Source organism: Pelobates fuscus, chromosome 5 (genome assembly GCF_036172605.1).
Source record: "Pelobates fuscus isolate aPelFus1 chromosome 5, aPelFus1.pri, whole genome shotgun sequence".
NCBI classification, from domain to species: domain Eukaryota; kingdom Metazoa; phylum Chordata; class Amphibia; order Anura; family Pelobatidae; genus Pelobates; species Pelobates fuscus.
In genome coordinates this window covers 371,437,853-371,464,595 of record NC_086321.1, presented here as the reverse complement: position 1 = coordinate 371,464,595, position 26,743 = coordinate 371,437,853, and the positions used below count along the sequence as shown (strand labels likewise).

Sequence of the window (26,743 nt, the reverse complement as noted above, 5' to 3'; positions counted from 1 at the left end):
ACTGTGTGTATATATGTTGTGTATACATGCTGTGTGTGTGTGTGTGTATGTTGTGTGTACATACTGTGTGTGTGTGTATATATGTTGTGTGTACATCACGTACACAGTACAGTACATGCTGTGTGTGTGTGTATATATGTTGTGTGTACATACTGTGTGTGTGTGTAAATGTTGTGTGTACATACTGTGTGTGTATATATGTTGTGTGTACATAGTGTGTGTATATATGTTGTGTGTACATGCTGTGTGTGTGTATATACGTTGTGTGTACATGCTGTGTGTGTGTATATATGTTGTGTGTACATGCTGTGTGTGTATTTTGTGTGTACATGCTGTGTGTGTGTGTATATATGTGGTGTGCACATGCTGTGTGTGTATATATGTTGTGTGTATATACTGTGTATGTATATATGTTGTGTGTACATGCTGTGTGTGTATGTTGTGTGTACATGCTGTGTGTGTGTGTGTATATATGTTGTGTGTACATGCTGTGTGTGTGTATATATATTGGGTGTACATACTGTGTGTGTGTGTATATGTTGTGTGTACATGCTGTGTGTGTGTGTGTGTGTGTATATATATATATATTGGGTGTACCTACTGTGTGTGTGTGTGTGTGTGTGTGTGTGTGTGTATATATATATATGTTGTGTGTACATGCTGTGTGTGTGTATATATATGTTGTGTGTACATGCTGTGTGTGTGTGTGTATATGTTGTGTGTACATGCTGTGTGTGTGTGTGTGTGTATATATATATGTTGTGTGTACATGCTGTGTGTGTGTGTATATATGTTGTGTGTACATACTGTGTGTGTGTGTGTGTATGGTGGGTGTGTGTGTGTTGTGTGTACATGGTGTGTGTGTGTGTGTGTGTGTGTGTGTGTGTGTGTGTGTGTGTGTGTGTGTGTGTGTGTGTGTGTGTGTGTGTGTGTGTGTGTGTGTGTGTGTGTGTGTGTGTGTGTGTGTGTGTGTGTGTGTGTGTGTGTGTGTGTGTGTGTGTGTGAAGATGCTGTCACTCCATGACCTTCAGTTTCCCCTCTGATTGCTGCGTCACTGGAGGACGTGCAGAGATCCCGAGCCGCAGCCTTTACACAGTGACAGAGAGACAGAGAGAGAGAGAGAGAGAGAGAGAGGAGGCTGAGAGCGGCTATAGGTGCAGCAGGTACCGGGCTCTGGGAGAGGTACAGCAGCGGGTACCGGGCTCAGTTATTGGGGTACCGGGCTCAGTTATTGGGTACCGGGCTATGTTAATAGGGGTACCGGGCTCAGTTATTGGGGTACCGGGCTATGTTAATAGGGGTACCTGGCTCAGTTATTGGGGTACCGGGCTCAGTTATTGGGGTACCGTGTTATGTTAATTAGGGTACCGGGCTCAGTTATTGGGGTACCGGGCTCAGTTATTGGGGTACCGGGCTATGGTAATAGGGGTTCCTGGCTCAGTTATTGGGGGTACCGTGCTATGTTAATTAGGGTACCTGGCTCAGTTATTGGGGATACCGGACCATGTTATTGGGGTACTGGGGTTGGAGGGTATCTGACACTGCTCTTTCCCATGTACATGTTCTGTTCTGTGTGTGTGTTTTTGGGGGGGCTCTGTGTGTGCTGGTGGTGTGTGGGTTGGGGGGCTCTGTGTGTGTTGGGGGTGTGTGGGTTGGGGGGCTCTGTGTGTGCTGGGGGTGTGTGGGTTGGGGGGCTCTGTGTGTGCTAGGGGTGTGTGGGTTGGGGGGCTCTGTGTGTGTGATGAGAAGATGTTTTGGGGGGGGCTCTGTGTTTGCTAGAGGTGTCTGGTTTGGGGGGCTCTGTGTTTGCTAGGGGTGTCTGGTTTGGGGAGCTCTGTGTTTGCTAGGGGTGTGTGGTTTGAGGGGGGGCTCTGTGTTTGATAGAGGTGTCTGGTTTGGGGGGCTCTGTGTTTGCTAGGGGTTTCTGGTTTGGGGGCTATGTGTTTGCTAGGGGTGTGTGGGCTGGGGGTGTGTGGGTTGGGGGGCTCTGTGTGTGCTAGGGGTGCGTGGGTTGGGGGGCTCTGTGTGTGTGATGAGAAGATGTTTTGGGGGGGCTCTGTGTTTGCTAGAGGTGTCTGGTTTGGGGGGCTCTATGTTTGCTAGGGGTGTCTGGTTTGGGGGGCTCTGTGTTTGCCAGGGGTGTGTGGTTTGAGGGGGGGCTCTGTGTTTGCTTGGGTTGTGTGGGTTATGGGTTTCCTGCTTGGGTTAATTATCTGCAATGTCTCTCATTCATAGTAAGCTGTACAGTGTATATTGATAGCTGTGATGCTTTATCTATGGCTGGGGGTTTGTACGTTCTATTTTAAAACTTTGTATCTTTATTCCCGAATGTTCAGTGATATCAATTTATGATAGCAACATACTTTTTTCTGGTTTATATCTTTCAGTAATTTTTTATAGAGCATGATATTTTCTGTGGTCTATCTCTTTTGCTCATCAAAATAAATCCTATTTCCCCTGGAAACTGTTGGTTAAGGCACCCATTTATATGCTAGTCCATTTCTTTCTGGTTGTAGATTCTGTCCTCTTTGAAATCAATTATAAAAATGTAATAATATCCCCTGGACATGCTTGGAAATGGGAAACCTACTGGTACCACCAGTGCCAATTATTAGATCATTCAACAGGGTCACCAGGCATAACATTCTGAATAGAATTTTAAGGGGAAATCAATCTCTAAATTGCCATCTTATTGCTCCTGTTGTGCCTTCCTGCCCTGCCCAAACCCTCCCCCACAAAACAGGTGGTAGCAGGGTTAATATCTGGCCTTCTAATGCTGGCTAGCGTAGTACAGACATCTGTTATCCTGGCTGGATTGTTTGTCTTACCTTTGTATTATCGTTTGTGTTTTATTTTATTTTAATTTTATTTTATTTTCATTAACTCCACCATTTACTGATCAGACTTAACGGGTTTAATTGAGATTACTACAGAAGCGTAATATGCACTTTTAAGGAATAACGTAAAAATATGTTGGCCATAGACAACGAACATGTCATTATGACAGTGTGTTCTATGCTGTAGATCATAACATTCTATAAAATAGTTCTTAGAATTCCGGAGTCACGGAATGTCTGCCTCATTTGGCACAGCCCAAGCTCTTTAGAGCTGCTGACTGTAAATGTGCAGTATGTTCGATGCCGTCACAAGGTCTATAGACTCCTAGTCCAGGTGGTTATGATTTATTAAGAAGCAGGTAATTTTGACAGATTAAGATTGGTCAAATTTGAAAGCCTGAAAGACTTGCGGCCCAGAGAAGACTGGCTGTCTAGTAATATTTAGGGAGATTTAACAAAAGTAGTCCAATAAACTGGGAAGTGTTAAGAATATACAAGGTAGTTGGCATGTGTTATGTCAGATGGCAGAGTACGAGAATGTAGCTTTTTTTCAGCCTATTGGCAATGATAGATTTTAGGGATTTTTATAAATAGAAGGAATGGGGAGGGGGGGGGGGGGGAATTGAATTCTAAATATCTTCATCCTTTTAATAGGGTTTCTTGCTCTTCAGCCTATTGGCAATGATATATTTTAGGGATTTTTATAAATAGAAGGAATGGGGGGGGGGAAGTAGGGGGGGCGGGGAGAGAATTGAATTCTAAACATCTTCATCCTTTTAATAGGGTTTCTTGCTACCTATGTGTTGCCCCTAAAACTCTACTTGTATAGTAGTATATATACTTGTATAGTAGTATATGTACGACAGGATAATTATTGCCCTGCAGAAAGGGTGGTGGGTGCATGGACTAACCCTCCAGTACAGGTGGGATGGATCCTGCTGTTGAGATAATTGTTTTCTGTATAAATCATTCAATATAACGATGGCGCATACATACAAAATGGGATTTGTAAGAAAACTCAGGCAAGCTTTTACTCTAAAGGGCAACTGTCCAAAAATAGGGTAGCTCTTGGCATTATTCGGCTCAGGTTATTTATGGTCCTTGCTTTTAGAAATGATTTCGACCTAGAGGTGTAAATGTCAGCGAGAGAACGCGTTCCCTGTCCCTGAACAAGAAGCTTTCCTGACATGGGACGAGAGGGCTTCGGGGAGGGATAATAATAGAACAGTTTTAGTTTGTGGTCGGTCACCGGGGTCAGTCAGGTCATCAGCAGGGACACGGAATTAAAGGGGAAAAAAATAAATACCCTAACTTTTCAATGATGTACTGGCTGCAAACATATAGTTATTATAGATAATATTGATGTGCAGCTAATAAATCAGATAAATAAAGTTGATTGATATAAAGTTATCTGACAAGTTATATTGATATGCTCCATTAAGTGTTCCCATATTGGCATTAAAGTCCTGTCACCCAGATTTTGTCACAGCAGCATTAAAACTGTGTTTTCTTACTAAGGTTGGAGTGTCCTGTGTGTCCTGTTTGGGGGGGCTCTGTGTGTGCTGGGAGTGTGTGGGTTGGGGGGCTCTGTATGTTTTGGCAGGCTTTGTATGTGTGTTTTGTGGGGTTCTGTGTGTGCTAGGGGTGTGTGGGTTGGGGGGTTCTGTGTGTGCTAGGGGTGTGGGTTGGGGGGTTCTGTGTGTGCTAGGGGTGTGGGTTGGGGGACTCTGTGTGTGCAGGGGTTGTGTGGGTTAGAGGGCTCTATGTGTGCTGGGCTGGGCCAGATTAAGAGCCCAGTGGGCCTGGTGCTGACCAGGATGGGCCTAATTACAAAATCGTATTGACCAAAAACACTAAAACAGTCCTACCTCCTAAGCATCATGTATCTGATGGAGATGGTGCTGGAGGGAAACTCATATGATGCAGCTATGAGAACACACATACCCTATGCTAATCTCACGCTTCCATCTTTCAAGTAAACCCGTACCCCCTAACAGCAGTGTCCAGTAAATCAGGAAGTCTATGGGTGGGGTAAAAGGGTGGGCCACTGACACAAATCACATAACCAGAACTGCTGAAAAGGGCGAACATACACAAAAATGGGGGCATATCTGTGTCCCCGTGTATCCCAGTGTCCCCATGTCACTAGGACACTAGGGGACATTGCGAGACATTGGGACATTGGGAGGCATGGGGACACTGAGATACTAGGGAACACTGGGAGACCTGGGGATACTGGGAGACATGGGGACACTGGGTTGACTTTGAGACATGAGGGGACAATGGAAGACATGGGGCACTGAGACACTGTGATACATAGGGGACGCTGTAGACTTGATAAAGACCTGGGTACAGGTCAGAATTTTGCGGTGTCCAATAAACCTGCTTAAATCTATCACAGTGAGTGCCTGAGATTTATTTATTTTATACTAGGGGACACTGAGACACTTGGGGGCACTGTGAGACATGGGGACACTGAGAGACTAAGGTATTCTGAGAGACTAGGGGACACTGAGACACTGAGAGACACCAGGGACACTGGGATACATGGAGCACTGAGACACTCTGATACACAGGGGATACTGTGATACATAGGGCACATTGGAGACTTGATAAAGACCTGGGTACAGGTCAAAACATTGCGGTGTCCAATAAACTTGCTTAAATTTATCACAGTGAGTGCCTGAGATTTTTTTATTTTATACTAGGGGACACGAAGACACTGGGAGACTAGGGGACTTCGGGAGACAAGAAAACACTGAGACACTAGGGACACTGGCACACAATGGACATTGAGAGACACCAGGGACACTGGGAGACATTGGGATACTGAGATACTAGGGACACTGGCTGGGAGACATGGGGACACTGGGAGCGCCCCATGTCTCCCTGTGTCTCTCAGTGTCCCCATGTTTCTGTGTCCCCTAGTGTCTCAGTGTCCCCATGTCGCCCAGTGTCCCCTAGTGTTTGTTTCCCCATGTCTCCCAGTGTCCCTTAGAGTCTGTGTCCCCATGTCTCAAAGTGTTCTGATGTCACTAGGACACTAGGGGACACTTAGAGACATTGAGACACTGGGAGAGACTCGGGGACTCTGGGAGACTAGGAGACTCTGGGAGACTAGGGACACAGACACCAGGGACACTGAGAGACATGGGGACACTGAGAGAATAGGGGCCACTGGGAGACATGGGGCCACTGTGTCCCTAGTGTCTCAGGGTCCCCATGTTCCTCAGTGTCCCTATGTCTCCCAGTGTCCCAATGTCTCAGCGTCCCCATGTCTCTCACCGTCCCCATGTCTAGCAGGCTCAAAGCTGCTGTCTGGACTCTCTGTGCAGAGCTGCTCCTCCGCGGATCAGTGTGTAGAGAGAGGCAGGGAGGGAGATTCTGTAGCTTCTTATCCCTGCCTCTCTCCACACAAACAGCGACCCCTACTGGCCGGTGCTGGTATTGCAGAATAATCTCTGTTTATACTGAGACAGACATTTGTATTGTCGGTATTACTGCAACACCGGCACCCGATAGGCAGCCTCAAATACCTGAGAAATACCAGGCACCCATAAGAAATACATGAGAAATATCTGGCAACCCTAAGAGTAGTGTGTGTGTTTAAAAAAAAAAAAAAAAAAAAGATATATATTTTTTTTAAATCAATGGGCCTCTTCCATGGGTCTGGGCCTGGAGCTGCAGCTCCATCAGCCCCTATGTTAATCCGGCCCTGGTGCGGGGGGGGGGGGGGTGTGGGTTGGGAGGCTCTGTGTGTGCTGGGGGTGTGGGTTGGAGGGCTCTATGTGTGTGATGGGAAGGTGTTTTGGGGGGCTCAGTGTGTGATGAGAAGATGTTTTGGGGGGCTCTGTGTTTGCAAGGGGTGTCTCGTTTGTGGGGTTCTCTGTTTGCAAGGGGTGTGTGGTTTGTGGGGCTCTGTGTTTGCTAGGGGTGTGTGGTTTGGGGGGGCTCTGTGTTTGCTAGGGGTGTGTCGTTTGGGGGGGTTCTCTGTTTGCTAGGGGTGTGTGGTTTGTGGGGCTCTGTGTTTGCTATGGGTGTATGGTTTGGGGGGGCTCTGTGTTTGCTAGGGGTGTTTGGGTTGTGGGTGGGTTTCCTGCGTGGGTTAATTCTCTGCAATGTGTTTTGTTACTAAGGTTGGAGTGTTCCTATATGGTTTATATCACTAAGGCCCTCATTCAAACGCCAATTTAAAAAAACAAAATGTAAGCGCTTAGAAGATGATCCTCAAATACCATTGGGTAATATTATTTTGATAATACGTATTATTTAAAGGGACACTATAGTCACCAGAACAACTACAGCTTATTGAATTTGTTCTGGTGAGTAGAATCATTTCCTTCAGACTTTTTGCTGTAAACACTGTCTTTTCAGAGAAAATGCAGTGTTTACATTACAGCCTAGTGATAACTTCACTGGCCACTCCTCAGATAGCTGTTAAAGATCCTTCCTGGTTCATGGCTGCCTAAAATGCATCCAAACATTCAGTATCTCCTCCCTCTGCATGCAGACACTGAACTTTCCTCATAGATACATTGATTCAATTCATCTCTATGAGGAGATGCTGATTGGCCAGGGCTGTGTTTGAATCATGCTGGCTCTGCCCCTGATCTGCCCCTAGTCAGTCTCAGCCAATCCTATGGGGAAGCACTGTGATTGGATCAGACTACCACTTCTGATGATGTCAGCAGACTGCTTGTTTTTCTGAGTCTAACAGCATGCAGAGTTACAGCTTCAGGCTTGAATACAGTAAGATTTTGCTATATTTATGGAGGCATTAGGGGCCCAGGGGGGTTAAATGGTGGTGTTAACACTATAAGGTCAGGGATACATGTTAGTGATCCTTATTCCTTAGTCCCCTTTCTCAAAGATGGGTTCAAGTAGAATCGGGTATTGAGTATGCATTTTACACTGTATACGATCAGGAAGTGGATACTAAATACCTGATTCTACTTAAACCCATCTTCGAGAAAGTGGACAAAGGTACAAGGACTTAAATAATCCGTATTATCAAAATAATATTACTCCAAAGTATTGGTGGTTCATCTTCTAAGCGCTTACATTTTTTTATACATTGTGTCAGTTCATAATATGTATAGCTTCTTATTTTCTTATTGCTAATTTTATTATGGTATATTGTAGCTATATTACCTGTTGCGCTTTCTAATTTAGATTTTTTGTTTAAAAAAATAAATTAAAAAGTTGCCCAATGCTGGTCTCAGTTCCAATACAATGCTTCCCATAGCACACAATGGGACATGCTTAGCATTCGCGGCAACTACAGCGGTCCGCTGGTAGAATGTGTTTCTCAGAGAAGCATTGAATCCAATGCTTCTTTGAGAAACATATTCAATGATGTTGTTATGGTGTCTGACCGTCCTGGGAGCTGTCTTTCCTTAAGAATTGAAACCGAATTTAACATTTTTTAACCTTAAAGTTGTGTAGACGTTGTCCGTCTACTTAGCACCTCGTCTTCTGGCCGAGTCCTCGGTTTCAGTTATGAATCATCGGACTGGGCGCTGATGATGGATTTAGAGCATCAGATGGTACTCTCAGCCAAACACTAGCTTCCCATTCACAATACTGTGTGAGAAAGGTACGCACTATTCTTGTATTGTCTCATAGCAACAGCCTGCTAGCCATTCCTGGACTGCACTGTGCCGGTGTCTCCTTGGCAGCTGTATAGCGTTCTCCTGGCATGTAGGCCTGGCAATGAGCTCTGTTTATGATTTATTGTCATACATCACGTGCCTTCCCCTCCAGCCAGAGGCATTTATCTGCCTGTCTCTGAATCAATGCGTGTATCTGGATCTGAAGTGTAGGGATTGTGCTGACAGTCCTGGGGCACACTGAGTAGACTGCTGGCAACACATACAGTGCAGCACACTAAAATAAACCTTGTGATTACGCCATTTTTATACAATTTATAATCCGTTAACAAGGAGATTCCAGGGCAGTATATACTTAAAGGGACACTCCAAGCACCGTCACCTGTAAATATTGCATCTCCCTCTTTTAAAAGGCCTCGCTGTAGAAACTGCAAAAGTTATATATTTTATATTTTCATTCTAGCAGACATGAAGGATCATTTGTGGTTATTTTTTTTAATGTATTAATTATTTTTATTTGTGGTGTCGACATGGGGTTTCTAAGAAAAGAAGCTGAATGTTACGCCAGAATCGCCTTGCGTTCACACCCTGTTCTATTTAGCTGTTCCCCTTGCTTTAGGCAATGGAAGGGAGCGGTTTGACCTCAGATTCACCATGCTGTGGTTATAGGTGATGTAACATGTAAAAGAACAGAAGCAATCTGCATCTTAGACTACCTGTCCGTGTTTTTTTTTCCCCATTTTCTGAAAACATACAGATGTGTCCACATTTTTAGATCTACAGGGAGTGCAGAATTATTAGGCAAATGAGTATTTTGACCACATCATCCTCTTTATGCATGTTGTCTTACTCCAAGCTGTATAGGCTCGAAAGCCTACTACCAATTAAGCATATTAGGTGATGTGCATCTCTGTAATGAGAAGGGGTGTGGTCTAATGACATCAACACCCTATATCAGGTGTGCATAATTATTAGGCAACTTCCTTTCCTTTGGCAAAATGTCAAAAGAAGGACTTGACAGGCTCAGAAAAGTCAAAAATAGTGAGATATCTTGCAGAGGGATGCAGCACTCTTAAAATTGCAAAGCTTCTGAAGCGTGATCATCGAACAATCAAGCATTTCATTCAAAATAGTCAACAGGGTCGCAAGAAGCGTGTGGAAAAACCAAGGCGCAAAATAACTGCCCATGAACTGAGAAAAGTCAAGCGTGCAGCTGCCAAGATGCCACTTGCCACCAGTTTGGCCATATTTCAGAGCTGCAACATCACTGGAGTGCCCAAAAGCACAAGGTGTGCAATAGACATGGCCAAGGTAAGAAAGGCTGAAAGACGACCACCACTGAACAAGACACACAAGCTGAAACGTCAAGACTGGGCCAAGAAATATCTCAAGACTGATTTTTCTAAGGTTTTATGGACTGATGAAATGAGAGTGAGTCTTGATGGGCCAGATGGATGGGCCCGTGGCTGGATTGGTAAAGGGCAGAGAGCTCCAGTCCGACTCAGACGCCAGCAAGGTGGAGGTGGAGTACTGGTTTGGGCTGGTATCATCAAAGATGAGCTTGTGGGGCCTTTTCGGCTTGAGGATGGAGTCAATCTCAACTCCCAGTCCTACTGCCAGTTTCTGGAAGACACCTTCTTCAAGCAGTGGTACAGGAAGAAGTCTGCATCCTTCAAGAAAAACATGATTTTCATGCAGGACAATGCTCCATCACACGCGTCCAAGTACTCCACAGCGTGGCTGGCAAGAAAGGGTATAAAAGAAGAAAATCTAATGACATGGCCTCCTTGTTCACCTGATCTGAACCCCATTGAGAACCTGTGGTCCATCATCAAATGTGAGATTTACAAGGAGGGAAAACAGTACACCTCTCTGAACAGTGTCTGGGAGGCTGTGGTTACTTCTGCACGCAATGTTGATGGTGAACAGATCAAAACACTGACAGAATCCATGGATTAGACTGTACTTGCAAAGAAAGGTGGCTATATTGGTCACTGATTTGTTTTTGTTTTGTTTTTGAATGTCAGAAATGTATATTTGTGAATGTTGAGATGTTATATTGGTTTCACTGGTAAAAATAAATAATTGAAATGGGTATATATTTGTTTTTTGTTAAGTTGCCTAATAATTATGCACAGTAATAGTCACCTGCACACACAGATATCCCCCTAAAATAGCTAAAACTAAAAACAAACTAAAAACTACTTCCAAAAATATTCAGCTTTGATATTAATGAGTTTTTTGGGTTCATTGAGAACATGGTTGTTGTTCAGTAATAAAATTAATCCTCAAAAATACAACTTGCCTAATAATTCTGCACTCCCTGTAGATTAAGGGACCACTATAGGCACCCAGACCACTTCAGCTCAATGAAGTGGTCTGGGTGCCAGGTCCCCCTAGTTTTAACCCTGCAGCTGTAAACATAGCAGTTTTAGAGAAACTGCTATGTTTACATGGAGGGTTAATCCAGCCCTAGTGGCTATCTCCCTGACAGCCACTTGATGCGTTTCTGCGATTCTCAGTGTGAAAATCGCATTGAACTCACGCATTGTGAGTTCAGATCCCCATAGGAAATCATTGAGTAATGCTTTCCTATGGGCGGTTTGAAAGTGCGCACGGCTCTGACCGCGCATGCGCATTCGGCTCCACTCGGGAGCTGAAGTTGACAGGGGGAGGAGAAGTCACCAGCGCCGAGGGAGCCCAGTGCTGGATTAAGGTAAGTGGCTGAAGGGGTTTTAACCCCTTCAGCCCAGCGGGAGGGGGCAATGAGGGAGGGGGGGACCCAATAACCCTATAGTGCCAGGAAAATGGGTTTGTTTTCCTGACACTATAGTGCTCCTTTAAATGAATGCTATAGGCCAGGGGTGCCCAAAAGGTAGATCCCCAGATGTTTTAAAACTACAGCTTCCATGATGCTTTGTCATTCTAAAGGCATGCAATGCATTATGGGAGTTGTAGTTCTCCAACATATGGGGATCTACCTTTTGAGCACCCCTGCTATAGGCACTGTAGGTTTTGGTGTATAGATGATGCTTCTGCAGTCTCACCGCTCAATTATCTGTCATTTAGGAGTTAAATCAATTTGTTTATACAGCCCTAGTCACACCTCCCTGTATGTATCTTGTGCATCTTCCTGTACAGAGAGCTCTAATGATTAAACGTCCTTTATTGCACATTCTGTTTCATTTAGAATTTTGTATATCTCCTTTGTTAATAGCTTGTTAGACTGTGCATGATCCTCCTGTGTGTGATTAATGTTCAATTTACAGAGCAGGAGATAACTTATTAAGCAAGTTAACATCTGATTTAAAATGAAACTTTTTTTATGCAGCTAGTGGAGGTGTGACAAGGGCTGCATAAACAGAAATAAAAGTGATTTAACTTCTAACTGGCAGACGATTGAGCTGTTAGACTTCAGGGCAAGATCTATATACTAAAACGACAAACTCATTTTCCTGACACTATATCATCCCTAGGAGCCCCCACCCTCAGGGTCCCCCTCCCTTGGCGCTGAAGAGGTTAAAACCCCATTCAGTTACTTACCGTAATCCAGCGCCGGGCTCCCTCGGCGCTGGTGAACTCTCCTTCCCCGCTGACGTCAGTTCCCGAGTGGAGCGGAATGCGCATGCGCGGCAAGAGCCGCACGCACATTCAAGCAGTCCATAGGAAAGCATTTCTCAATGTTTTCCTATGGACGTTCTGCAAGCTGGATGCGATTTTCGCATCCAGCGTCGCAGAAGCACCTCTAGCGGCTGTCAGGAAGACAGTCACTAGAGGTTGGATTAACCCTCAATGTAAACACAGCATTCTCTGAAACTGCTATGTTTACATCTGAAGGGTTGAAACCTGGGGGACCTGGCACCCAGACCACTTCATCAAACCTGATCATCTCAGCCAATGGTTTCCCATAGGAAAGGATTGCAAAGCTATTGTGCATGCGCAGCAAAAAAATTAGCTGCACCAATTAGCATCTCTTTATAAAGATGCATTGAATCAGTGCAACTCTGTAAGGAACGTTCAGCACCTCCATGCAGAGGGTGGAGACGTTGATCGTCAGTGCTGCACAGTTTACAGAAAGCACCTCTAGTTGCCGACTGAGTGACTGCCACTAGAGGTGTTATTAGGCAGCAATTAGTGCAGGTTCCCATTGTTTTCTATACCAATTGCTAACATGCGTTGCCTCGGATTACAGCTGGCCGAGAAGCTTCATTCACAATATCCCAATTTGTTATTTTTCTTAATAAAGCTACTGATAACTACTAAAAATATATAAATGTCCACCAAAGGGAAGAAAATTGTCAGAGCACCTTCCAAAATGGGGCTACTTTTTTGAAGTAGTGGGTTCAGCCACATTCTATTTATTTTATTTGTTTCCTTCCTATAAAATTTCCCACGTAGAAGCTCATTAGACCATTGCTTGAGACAGTAAGGCGTTAATGATGTGGTTTAAAAAAAAACATATTTCTCAAATGTTTGTGCTATTCTGCAGTGAGAAAAAAAAAAGGCTCCTCGGTACAGATCTGGACTCTATAAATGTGGTGTCCGGATAAACAATCAAATTTTTCAGCTAGAACATCCATGGCGACTCTGGAATATGGAACATTCATTGAATGACATAACACGTGATTGAGCCTGGGGAGTTCTGGAACCACAAAGGACAAAACAGCATGCATTATTAATAAAATACAATCTCTCAAACCCCTCACAAGATGGAAGTGTTCATAGAAAAACCTTCTCCTGTAAAAACAACGAGCGCAAAGATATAGGAGGATAATCAACAGAAAATGTGTTTAAAGACACAAAAATCAGCTAAAATAAACCTACTAAATAGTGCACAATATTATTGTGAGATATTTAGGAGAAAGTAGAATCTAAATTGCGTTGCCATTTTATACCGCGCTCCATCTTGTGGTGACGCCGTTTGTTATAGTCTGCGACTGGACGAATAAAAGGGAATCATGACATGTCACACAGGTCATGTGTCCTTAAGAGGTTAAAGGAGAATTGTTACTTGCCAGGATTTTTACTATTTACTTATCCCCATATTATTCACAGTTATGTATTTGTTAGGAGAGAAAAATAACCGAATGGAGAAAGCCACAGCTCCTGCAAAAGGATGCGCCATCTTGGCTCGCTGTCAATCATTTTGATAAGTTCTGTCCTTTGCATTTAAAACACTTTGCTAATGAAAAATGGGGAGATTTACTAATGTGGGACCTCTGGCTTTGCCTTGTTTAAACTGAATTTGCTAAATCTTTAATATTAAAGAAAATTGATGACATGTTGTGTTTACCTTTTTTTTTTTTTGCTCAGCCTATAGAAGAGTCAGTTCTTCTTGAAAATTGTACCTTCAATTAAGGTTTTTAAATTCTCATTGTGCACGTTATATATGTCTGCAGACAGTATACAGATCTAGCCCAGTTCCCAGCGACCTCATTCTTACTAATTCTCTCAGCGCTATAAATATCGCATTACCAGAGAGAATATACTATTGATATCTTACCAGCTATGGTCGTCCATGTTGTTGTTAGGGACGGGACAGACTCTAATAGATGGAGAAATAACACTTTATTGATATTTTCACTCTGTTTTTAGATTTCAATTCATTTTTTTCCCTTTATATATTTATCTTGTACAAACATAGAACGATGGTGACTGGGGTTGTCACAGTTGGTTAAAATCAATTTTCTCTTGAAGACAATAGAGTGAGGCAATTTTGCAAAAGCCAAATATGTACTGAGGTGTGTCCTGATACAAGGACAAGCCTGAATTTGTCAGGTTATTAAACTAGCAGCGGCTGAAATCCATTCCTATTTAGTGGATGTGTGCACTGACTTTTATGCTAAGCCCACAGACAGGAAGAGGGCAGACACGGTCTGATAGGGGTGGCTGGGTTCCCCTGTCAGTATTTCAGAGGTATGGGGGCCCTTCCCTAATTGGGGTGTTTAGAAACCGTTGACAGATTCTACTGATAATGTCAAGGTCAAAACACTAAAGGAGGGGCTGTGCCCTGTCTAAAAATAGGAAAGATCAGGGGTCTCGGATGCCAAATGGCATTTAAAGGGTCCACGTAGAAATTTTATCCCTGAGAACTGGCAGCACTCCACCTTCTGCAAACTACTAATCCCATGATGCTCGACCGTCTCCTGGGTATCTTATCCACGGCATGGCCATCCGTCTTATTATTTATCTGTAGCAGCCTGTCTACTGATTCTTCGCTGAATGAGCAGTTACTTAGCGACATACACAGAAATATTATTAGGAAACACGAATTAGTCGTTAATCGCTAACCATAGACTGGCAGAGCGTAATGTAGTTTATAAAGCACTGGGCAACCAATGTTCCCCTCAATGTCCTCTTTGTGTAAAACCTCCGCAGATGTGATGAGCACTAAACCATTGTTTTAGGATCCAAAGGTTACTGCAAGTCACTTTATGCCAAGTAGAAATAAGCAGAGGAGGGCAAATAATTAATAAAATCTAGGAACCGTAACTTCCTCAAATGGAGGTTTATATGTTGGTTAAAAAAGAGGCAACAGAGAAAACTGGCCCATTTATAAAAAACAATCAGTTCATATCCTCATCGGGGCAGAAAGCTTGGTTAATGAAATAGAGCTGTCTCTGGTACATCTTGGATATCTTGTTGTACATCGTTCTCTTTGCACCAGTTCCGTTTTAACGTCTTTGTAATCAAACCCCTTTTACTCTCAGGAGACCGGCAGTATACCCCCCCAGCACGGCTCCTTGTATTGAGCTCTGAAATTGATTTTGTTTGACCCCTGCAATGACCTAATGTTTGTGATTTGTTTCCAGGAGGTTAGATTCATGCACCATGGGGGCAGTCGTGGTAGATGATAATCCGTCCAGCGTTAAGGCCCCTGACGGAGGATGGGGATGGGCTGTCCTGTTTGGCTGTTTTGTTATCACCGGATTCTCCTATGCTTTCCCCAAAGCGGTCAGCGTGTTCTTTAAGGAGCTGATCCGGGAGTTTGGAATTGGATACAGTGATACGGCATGGATCTCTTCAATCCTCTTAGCAATGCTGTACGGAACAGGTAGGTCAAAGGGGAAACTCATTGTGCCTTCTTAATAACTGTTTGTACCATCTTTTGGTATCACAGTAGGATTCACTCCCCCTGGTTTGGATTTTTCCTCTTCTCTTTAATTTCTCTCTGTTCTTCCTTTTCATTTTCTTCAATTACACGAGCTTTAAGGTTCGAACTTTTTTTGTTTTTGTTTTATATCCTTTATTTGTTCCTTTTATGCGCTTGCTGTGTTGTCCGTCTTTTTGGCTCACCAAACTGCTCGGAAACAATCAATGCCCCACTTACATTTTTTAGTTTATTCCTTTGCTGTAAGTTGCCAACTGCCATTGTTTTTATAGATGACTCCATCCCTCCCTCTAACCCCAACTAACCTGCTTCTCCTCATTACGCGGCTGTTTGCCTGCAGAACGGGAGAGAGTCACCCCCCTTCATCCGGCTCCCAGTGCACATGCTCCCCCAGCTTTGCTGCTGGTGTTTAGAAATCAATCTGTGTAAATAAGACACATTGACCTAAATTATTAGTAAGTCACCTAAACAGCCTCCCATAACCGCACTCGGGATCATCCTGGCTTTATCCTAGAGGCTTTGGGGTTTACAAATTAGCTGATAATCAATTGTCCACCCAGTAAACTAATTACCAGTAGCGCTACAAAAATAAAACTTCCCTCCAGTTCCTGCTTTCGTGTATAATTAGGGCGATCCTGTTGTGAAAGTTACTCTAAGATACATTAAGACACTCCTGAGCCTTCCATTATTTGTCTCTCTTTCAGGAACTGACTTGATGACATTTTAAACAAGATATAGTCTGTCCCAGTATGACTATAGCTTAATGTGACTCAGCCTGGTCTGGTGGGTAACTGAGAGGGCTGGAGGAAAGATAATTCAGCCTCACTTCCTCTCTGCAGTTAAAGCACTGTGATACTGTAATTGTCAATGTGTTTTGTCCTGTATAAACGTTTCCTTTAATAGTAACTGTAACTGCTATAATTAACCGCTAATTCCGGTTATAGTCGTGGCATCGACTGTGTGAATTGTCACGTCTGCCTGTTGGGTCACTAAACAAAGCGGCTGTTTAATCCCATTCTTATTCAACCAATCCTTTGGATCCTTAAATTCAACACAAGTGGATCCATTTTTGCACAAAATACTGAAGAGTTTTAGCTGTTCAAAAAAAAAAGGCGATACAATTTTGAGACTGTTATGGCTTAATTGAATGTGGAACTTTTGGTAACGTATGTTCTCCTTAAAATAAAACCTCATGGGGGCGGAGCCTAGCGTCCAGGCTGAGCAGACATGCCAAGACTGAGCTCCTGGTAAAACTATGCCAGCAAGAAGGGGAACTCATTGCTACCTGACTCGTCTCTATCACTTGGAATAATCTACTGAGGCCTACCGAGGTTCGAGCTGGGGTGAGGCAGCCGCTTTCCTCGCTCGCGAACTTGCACAGGTTTCCCTCTGCTCTCCTGTCTCCTACGCCCCCATTGGATCGGTGGGGGATATCCCGATCTGCACTGGGTGTCTGGAGCAATCTGCTTGGATCGAGTATTAAACCTCGAACACTGCACACATGGCGAAGCCCTCTCGCGGCACACCCAAGATGACGGCTGCTCATTCACCTTATGCTCACAGCCTGCTTCCAAGCCAAAGGCCCCAACAGGGTGCTGCTACAGACTCCCTGCAGTGCTTAGAGGCAATATTTATCAGCTTCTAGGAGAGACTCCGGAAGCGCGAACAGGCTGCAAGGAACAAGCCACAAGTCAAGCCAGACAGGGGTGAGCGAGGTCGCATGCAGCGGGGAGCGAAGGGGTCACCCTCGGGCGCAGCACCCGTTTACCGAACCACCCTTACTCTTCATGGCCCACCACCGGGTGGGCTGGAGGCCACAAGACCTAGGACCCGGAAGCATCACCCACACCTGCGGAGGCACCTGCGCTGTAAGCGGCAGCAGACAACCAGGCCCTACGATACTCCCATAGGTGGAGGAAACTTGGACTCTGGAAGTCACCGAGTTTGTGGAGATGAGATGCAGACCTCTACACCAGCCTGGGGCTGGAGGGACACCCGCACCCGTGCAGCAGCGGCCCTCCAAAGCCCACCACTGGGCTCCAGCGGTTTTCCAGCATAGGGAGTCGGATGACAGAGACAGTCACACGCATATTACCCCACGTCTCCAGTCCTCTCTTCACCGTATTCATGTGCACCTCACAGACATGTGGACTCACGTACTCCTGGCAACTACACTTAAAGCTTAATGTGACCTTTTCCTAGAGTTCCAGACTACAGTGGAAAGCAATGTTTAGCATAGCCCGACATGTTCTGCATAACCACACACGATAGACACACTCTCAGGCACACATATAGAAATATCTCGCCCAACCTAACTGCCTAAATAACGTTCTAGACCTGTATTCAACACGTTTGCCCAAGCATTCTCTACTTTTAGTAGACACATCCACATAATCTAGTGTATCTTGAAGTTTAAAGTGTGTGGTCTCGCTCACTGTCCTAGGCTTCTGACACTAGCATGTTTTCATATATTAACCCTTTCTTGCCAACAATCATCTTTATTATCGTGTTAGAGTGTTTACAAAATTATGCAAATGTATCTGATATCATGACACTGTTTATTCTAACTGTTTCCCCTCACCTGCTATTACTGCCGTGGTATTGCAGGCGTGTATATTATCATGTACACTATAAAAATAAAAAAAAATAAAAATAAAACCTTGACTTTAAAAAAAAAATCATTAATAAATATATATATCAGTTTCATGCTGTATGATAAACTGATTATATCCCCAGCAGAAGGGAAGCCACAGCACGACTCTGCCGTGTTTAGGAAAGTAATAAAGTTCTTGACAGGCGCACAGTCGGATTTACCGGCATATGCACTAACCGTACCCCGAACCCCATTAAGACATGGACACAGGTTATACTATTGGAAATATTAGTCCACAGCTTTATTAATTATTAATTAATTAATTAATTAAGGAATAACAAATAGGGTCATTGCCAACAAATATTATTAAAGCCAACATCCCCCCATATACATAACATACCCCTGGCAATGACCCCACAATAATAACAATAAATAACAATCTAATTAACATATTTACACAGAAACTCGTCGTCCTATATGGCCACATTTCCACCAGATTAAATTGTAGGGGTGTACAAGACACCGCTACACCCCCATGTTCGGAGCCACCGACCGGCTCGGAGCCACACTAAACCTCCGGTAGCCCACTCCCTCCTCCATCTATCCCCCGGTTTAACCTGGCCTACCCTGCCGCTGTGAAAAACTGGAACATTTTTATAACCTAACCAAAGTCAGGGAGGGTGGGAGGGACAACTGACAGGTACGTTTAGGTTAAGATGGCCACTTTACCGGTATAAATACTCCCATCGTAGCTACGGCCCACCCAGCTATCTAGCTGTCACTCAACTTCCCTTGGCTGTTATGCCTACCTCCTGGCTCTGTCAAGGCCCACTCCCCTAGCTGCGCTGATCCATGGGCTACAAAACACTGCTAAACTGCAAAGAAGATATTTCAAACGAGTTTCAGTAAATTTGACAGCTTTTGTTTTAAAAAATGAATTCACATCATCTTTCATTTCTGTAACCAAACCAAAAGAGGGCTCTAACACCCGATTGCTGCTTTTTGAACACATCCTTTTCTAAGCCTAACCGGTTATTACTAAACAAAGGCAACATCATTCCTTGTGCTGGTCTTCGCACAGAAACCCGATATTGAGTCACTTCTGTTTTTGTAAAAGCAGGAGTTACGATATAAAATTCAGCATTTCAACATGTTCTTTGATGCTTCAAGGAAATTGCTCAAAAATAAATTAACCATTTTGATGTAAGCTTCAATTTCATCAAAAGAAAACAGATTGACGTAAATAAAATCCTTATTTGTCCTTCATGTGTTAATGCGGTGTACATTATATACATATTGTACTTCTAAAGGGGAACTGAGAAAGAATCCGGTCGGATGAAAACGTCTGCTTAAAGGAACATTGCCATTGCCCCCAAATTTATTTTTAAATACATTATTTAGTAGATATACCACAATTAGAAAATGAATCCATTGGGGGTATATGTAAAACAGCCTGCAAAAGCTGCAGCTATCTTGTCTGCAGTCTTTGCAATTGTTCACTTCTTTCCCTGACAACCACTTTGATTATGTGCCGGGAAATATTTCCAATCAGAGGCTTCTCATTTAGAAGTCTGTGGTTAAGCCACGAGCGCTGTATGATCGAGGCTTTTCTATGCTTCCCAACATAGTGCTTCTCAATCCAATGCTTCTCAGTACAGCTCATTGAGAAGGGGGAAGGCAAATCCGTGCTAGCACAGCGATCCTGCCAATTCAGTAAGCTCTATGGTGCTAATGGAAGCAGTGGATAACCTTCCTGTTTCTGACCGCAATTATAAAAGTGCTGATAAATATTTTATAAACTGTCACCAATGTGACCGGTATAAGCTTTGCCATTTGCGCCTTAGCGGTAAGCAGAGAGGGAGATAAGAAACAATGCTTCGTGGTTTGTTTGTTTGTTTTAGCCAATAGAAGAGATTAGTAGCCCATGTTGTTGTAAAACGGAAAGCAGAACTCGATTTTTCTGTAGGTCGTGTAGCCGTAACGTTCAGCTCATGATATTAAAGATCAATATATTTTGTAAATCATGGTTCCTCTGCATTGCATATATTCATTGAATTTACACAATAAGCCCCGTGTTTCTTCTAAGCACTTATAGAATTGCTAGAGGTAAAAGTGTGTGCTGTGTCTGGGGATTAAGAGATTAGCCGCACATCAGATAATAAGATATAAATATCCTGTGTTTGTGTAACACCACAGTCATCTTGTTTTTAGAGATGTCATCGCACAACTCACCAGTTACATTATTTTGGGGTGGGGGGGGGGTGATTTTTTTAGGTTTAAAAAAGTGTTTTCTAGCAGTTTGGTAACGAAAAAAAAGATCCCTTTTATAGGAAGGTGGTGTGGGGTTTTGTGTTAAGATCGTCGGAGGCAATTTATTGCATTCAGGCTTATAAATCATTTATGATATAATGCATTGTTTACCTATAGTAACCTGATGTATACAGTCATCCTGATGCACCAAAACTGGTCAAATCAATAAATATTTGGGACATCTCATATGGAAGCTAATGTAGTTCAGTTGCACAGTTGCAGTTCTGCACTGACCCCTACTGCGTCAATCAGGTAATGCAGTTCAATATAGCCATTAAATCCAACTCGCTACACCAGAGACAGATAACCTGGGATTGCCAAATATTTAGTGGTACCTAAAATACTTAACCAATGTCAGCATTGACATCACATCACCAATGCTGTTAGTTCCTACTGCTGAATCAGCATGTTCAATGCATATCACTTGTATAGCTCCTGGATCCTGTGCCATGGAACTCTCATTCTACGTGGCCAGCCATAAGATGTAACCCTTGTCAGCTTGTAATCAGACTGGACACAGATTGCTTCTGGCTAGGATTCCACGTCACTCCCTGTTTAACCCTAATTTTGTTTTTCTGTTGGAAGGTCCCCTATGCAGTATCTGTGTAAATCGTTTTGGATGCCGGCCAGTAATGATGGTTGGGGGTCTGTTTGCTTCTCTCGGGATGGTTTCCGCATCTTTTTGCACAAGTATTCTTACAATATACCTCACTGCCGGAGTCATCACAGGTAGGTTACCTCCATGTGTCCATTAAATGATCTGCATCCTTGTGTTAGTAAACAGATGCAAAAATATTTTGTATCACATTGATGTGTCAGCTTCTTTTTTCAATTTTTTTTTTTTTATAATAATTTTCTATTTTTGACGTGCATAGAGACAGCATGGGTATTGCAAACTTGCAAGAGAATAAATGCTAAATAGAGAGATATACAGCATAATATACATTATGCTTATATACATACCTAATAAATGTACGATAGACCGCACAGTTATAAAACAGAATAACACAATGCGTAGAGACTATACCTAAAGAAAATAGAGAATAGCATGTTATTATTAGTATTATTATTGGCATTTATATAGCGCCAACTTATTCCGCAACCCTTTACAATTTTATGAAAGGGGGGAAGTTTAACAGTGAATGAGACAATATGACACAGGAACAATAGGTAGACGAGGACCCTGCTCAAACATGTTTACAGTCTAGAGGCATTTGCACAACATTCAACAAGAGTTATAGTTAGCAAATCTGGAGGACTAGGCTAAAGATGTATGGCCTAGTGGAGATGGATTCCAGCGGTGGGGTGTCTGTGATTCAGACCTGGGCACGGATCTCCTGCTAACCTATGCCCATCAATGGTGGAGCACAGTCCCACTCAATAGTGAGAAGCCAAATAATCATAAGCCCATATGTAGTTGACTGTCCAGTCACAAAGGGACTTGTCGTTGTGGCAGCTGCTGGAACCACAAGGTTCTGCTTGCCCATGGTAGGCCCAGGTAGTCGTGGAGTTATGGTTTAGCTCTCGGCTTCAGCAGGACCTACACCTTTTGCTGCTAACAGGATCGCGTAGAAGCAGGCTTTCCCGCCCTTGCATGGATACCCTTGTAATGTTCTCAGAAAGCACTGGTGTCACAGGAGGGGTATGTATCTGCTATCATGGTACGAGGGTATGTTGTCGATGATGAAGCTTAGCCCAGAAATCTGCAAATAGCTGGTCAAGCCTGGTCAGAACGTGAGACTGCTGGTCTGTGTTGTCTAGGAGGAAGTTGGTATCTGTCATATTAAACAAGGCACCCGTCCCATGGCTTAATCGATAAAATATGCCTCCGGGCACTACAGCGCGAGTTATTAATGCCGGTGTTATATCAGATAAGTATACTTATCAGATTTCTATACGTCACTTCCCGTGCACCCATGTCACCGCATGCGCACTAGCTTATCCTGGGGGTCACTGCATGCATGCGCGCCCCCACCAATGATCCGGGATCAGCTGCTCTTCTAATTTGCGTATGCGCGCGTTACATAAAACAGATTTCTATACTACAGCTTTCACTGTGCACTAACACAGTGGAAATAGCTGAGATGCAGGATTATGGAGGTGACACATTAGGGATGGGGAGGTTATTGGGGGTTATCTACTGGGAATGGGGGGGGTAATTTTGTGACACATAGGGGTTGGCGAGGGTTATACACTGGGGGTGGGGGGTAAATGGTGTGACACACAGGGGATAGGGTGTTACTTACTGGGGATAGGGGATCATTAACCCCCCATCCCTGTGTGTGGGGTATAGAATTCTGATAGAATTCGGACTGGGGCGCTGTGCAATCAGCTGGGCCACTAACCTGAAGGGTGTACTGCGCATGCACACGGCCCATCCTTCAGATATAGAATGGTTAGTGGGGGTTATATACTGGGGATGGGGGGGATAATGTTGTAAAACACAGGGATGGGGGGGGGTTAATATATGAGATACACTAGTGATGGGGAGGTTAATGGGGGTTATATACTCGGGAATGGGGGTTATCTGGAGGGTGTGCCACACGCATACGCTGTACACCTTCAGATTAGAGGAGCAGCTGATCCTGCGTCATTGGAGATGCGCGCCACCTCCGTCAGAATTCTATACCCCGATATCAGCATGCGCGCAGCTGATCTCACGTCACTTCCAGTGACGCGGGTGCACCGGAAGTAACGTCCGTATAGAAATCTGATAAGTATTCTTATCTGATAGAACACCTGTCAGCTCAGCTGTTAGGCTCTGTCCGTCCTTTTTCCAAGTTATTACATTTTAAAAATCCATAATTTCTTAAACCACAGTAGCATCTCATCTGTTCTCATCTTTAAATAGTCGTGACTATTTTACTTGTCTGAGTCGCCGAACAGAGTGGTGGGTATGCTTTTTGTAGCACAGCAGAGCATACCTTCCTAGATACCTGTTACTGAAACCAATGCAGGATTCCCCACTGACCCCACTGCATTTCGAACAAGTCCTTGTGCTTAGGCTGTATTTACATGCTTCACGTCCACCATACCTACTTCAAGGCTCCCATTGGGCACAAAGGCATTAATGTACCTGGAATTTATAACTCATATTTTCTGATGCATATGCATTAAAACCTAAATCACCCCCCAATTCCAGCATTCTGGAAATGTTTTTTGATGTCATGTTCTCACATTTAACAGTTCCTATTTCCTGTGCTAACAAAGTTAATTTGTTTTGTCTTGTTACAGGTTTGGGCCTAGCACTGAACTTTCAGCCCTCCCTTATCATGTTAAATCGTTACTTTGATAAACGCCGGCCACTGGCGAATGGACTGGCTGCCGCCGGAAGCCCAGTATTCCTCTGCGCTTTGTCTCCATTGGGACAGATCCTGCAGGATATGTTTGGCTGGAGAGGCGGGTTCCTGATATTGGGTGGACTTCTTCTTAACTGCTGCGTGTGTGGGGCTCTGATGAGGCCACTGGAACCAGCGAAGAAGGCAAATGAAGAAGTTAAAGAAATCAAAGACAAGAAACCAAAAAAGCTTCTTGATTTCTCTGTGTTTAAGGACCGTGGGTTTTTGATTTACACTGTGGCTGCTTCGATTATGGTGCTGGGACTCTTTGTGCCACCTGTCTTTGTTGTAAGCTATGCCAAAGATCTGGGCACGCAAGACACCAAGGCAGCAGCACTGCTTACAATTCTTGGATTTATAGATATATTTGCACGACCCACGTGTGGGGTTATTGCAGGACTGAAGTGGGTTCGGCCACGGTGCATCTACCTTTTTGGCTTTGCCATGATTTTCAATGGAATTACCGATCTGGGTGGCTCCATGGCAGATACTTATGGTGGACTGGTTGTCTTTGTCCTTTTCTTTGGGATTTCATATGGGATGGTGGGTGCACTGCAGTTCGAAGTACTGATGGCTATTGTTGGTACACAGAAATTTTCCAGTGCCATTGGACTCGTGCTCTTGGCGGAAGCTTGTGCTGTTCTCATTGGCCCTCCGTCAGCAGGTAAACTGATTTTGAATGACAAATTGTGTATGAGTTTTGCATGTTGTCATGAGTACATGCACTGTACATATTTAAAATGATGTCCAGCTCAGACTTTGCTTAAAATAACCATTACTGACTCTGGCTGAGCAGGGCTTAGTCCAGTCTCCACAATGTTATGGCTTTCATGCTAGCGAATCGCGATGCATTTAATCCTTGCAGTACATATAAAGGTGCAATTTAAGCAGCCTGATGTTGGGGGCAGACCACAGGCACCCAAGGGATGCAAGTTAGAGAAAACCATTCAACGGTTGTCATTTTAATATTGAGACAATGCAGGGTCTCCTGGCACCAAAACCACTACGGTAGGTTAGGGTATATATTCTAATTTATATATTTATTTATTTTCTCCCTCACTACACATTTCAGCCCAGGGTAACGTCTGAATTGCAAGAAATTAATGGGGACATTTATTAGATATGGCCCATTTGAGCTTTCGACCAGTTGAAGAATCATTGATATTTCTTGTTGGTGAAGACTAAAGAGGTTAATTGAACTTTGCAAAAATGTTAGAGATTTTTTCAAATCAGTATAGTCACTGATCGACTACCTTTTCAGGAATGTTGCAGATAAGGTTTCAGGCCACTACAATTTGTTTTTTAGTAACTAAAAAGTGTTCATGAGTTCCTACCGTGCTCATCAAAAACGCCATCCATCCCAAGTGAAGTTGGACAACCTGGAACTTTATGGTCAATACTTGCTCTTGATGAATGGTGTCCAGTTTGATTGGGATTGGGGGAGATTTTTTCTACAATTTGATTTTATGATCTTGTTGCAGTACATATAACTTTATTTTTCTGTTCAATGTGCAGGGAAAATTCTGGATGCAACAGGAAAATACATGTATGTGTTTATCATCGCTGGCGTTGAAGTTGTCTTGTCAGCCCTGGTGCTCACATTTGGAAACTTCTTCTGCATCAGAAAAACCAAGGAACTGGAGCATAAAGAGGATGTTACGGAAATTAATGAGCTGCATAAAGTGGAAGATCAAGCCGTGGAAAGTGGCGCAGTGGAACCCGCAGAAGTGGAAGAGTTTCTTAAAGATGAAAAAGCGAAAAATGGCGAAGTAGTTACAAACCCAGAGACGTGTGTCTGAACATTTCTAGGATGTTCTAATAGATTTTAGAGAGTATTAGGGCCGTGCCAATTGTCTGCAATGTATTCAGAAACTGAATGTGTAAACCAAAAACCACAATCTTATGCGTCACTTTTTTTAATTTGAATTTTTTTTAATTTAAGGTATTTTTTTCTGCAAACAGCGTGAAAGCTACTGTGGTCAAATATTTATTTTAAACCTAAATTGCCCATCATTACTTTCTTGGGGTGGTTTGGTCAAGGCCCCCAAAAAATGACTTTTTATTTTTATTTTTATTGTGTGACTGTGTGTATTTTTTATATATATTTCTTTCTTGTTCATTTTTCTTTTTAGTATTTTAACTTTTAATGTTTCAGTCCTAAAGATGACGTGTGATTATGTGATATTTATTTGACAGTACTTTATACACTTTTTTTGTGATATCTTTCAGAGTTTTATTTGGTATTGTACTGAAAAGTGAGTAAAAATATAAATACATAGTCCTATAATTTTTTTAAAATTTGGGTACGTGTGTTTGTCCAGACTTTTATCTATGGTTATGTAGTTACCGTCAAACATATTGTCTCTCAACTGCTTTTTGTGATGGGGAAACTCCAACTTCCATACTTATCTGAAAGTCGAGCCAAAATTCGCAAACAATATTGGTCTATGTCTGAAGGATGCCACTCAAGGAACGAGATCATGACCACTTGGGTTGGACACTACAGGAGAGAGTTATGAAAGTGTCATGTTGTTAAACACTTATTTTTATTTTCCCTAATGGCAGCTGCTTATCAAAGACTGCATCTAGTTACCTGGAGAGGTAATTAACTGTCTGGAGATCGTTAAAGGGTTACTCTGACCACTAAAGTGATTTGAAGTGGTCATGGTGGTAGGAGTCTGGTAAGAGGGGCACGGTTTCTGTTTGAAACGCAGCACATTCAGAGTTATTTTTAATTGTCTGCCGGGGGCTAGTTGCACCCCCAGCACACATGACGTAGGCAGCCAAGAACTCTGTTGCAGACTACCTCGTGTCAGTTCTGTGCATATATTACCTCTGCTGTCAGTGCACTACAACAGACATAAACATGTTCATTGCAGGGAAAGTGATTGCATGATGAAAGATAGCGTCACCCTCCTGCCACTACATGAATAGTTTTTTCCTCT

The 26,743-nt window shown here is 43.4% G+C and overlaps 1 protein-coding gene across 3 annotated transcripts; it reads left to right on the top strand.

The window, feature by feature from the left end:
* The first annotated feature begins 1,055 nt into the window (after positions 1-1,055).
* On the top strand, positions 1,056-26,096 carry SLC16A3 (solute carrier family 16 member 3). Of its 3 annotated transcripts, none has more exons than XM_063456193.1 (5): positions 1,056-1,154; positions 15,259-15,500; positions 21,046-21,189; positions 23,695-24,462; positions 25,314-26,096. In XM_063456193.1, exons 2-5 carry the CDS (start codon positions 15,278-15,280, stop codon positions 25,595-25,597), a joined length of 1,419 nt encoding a protein of 472 aa, XP_063312263.1. In that variant the 5' UTR covers positions 1,056-1,154; positions 15,259-15,277; the 3' UTR covers positions 25,598-26,096. The 3 variants fall into 3 exon arrangements, with proteins under 3 accessions (XP_063312263.1, XP_063312262.1, XP_063312264.1); XM_063456192.1 differs by having other exon boundaries at positions 1,056-1,163; XM_063456194.1 differs by lacking the exon at positions 1,056-1,154 and adding an exon at positions 1,161-1,182.
* The last annotated feature ends 647 nt before the right edge of the window (positions 26,097-26,743 follow it).

Excerpts from the sequence above, each read along its gene's own strand:
- SLC16A3 (XM_063456193.1), top strand. The coding sequence starts at position 15,278 with ATGGGGGCAGTCGTGGTAGATGATAATCCGTCCAGCGTTAAGGCCCCT. Across the intron at positions 15,501-21,045 it reads AGCAATGCTGTACGGAACAG|GTCCCCTATGCAGTATCTGT; the intron begins GTAGGTCAAAGG and ends TTCTGTTGGAAG. Across the intron at positions 21,190-23,694 it reads CACTGCCGGAGTCATCACAG|GTTTGGGCCTAGCACTGAAC; the intron begins GTAGGTTACCTC and ends GTCTTGTTACAG.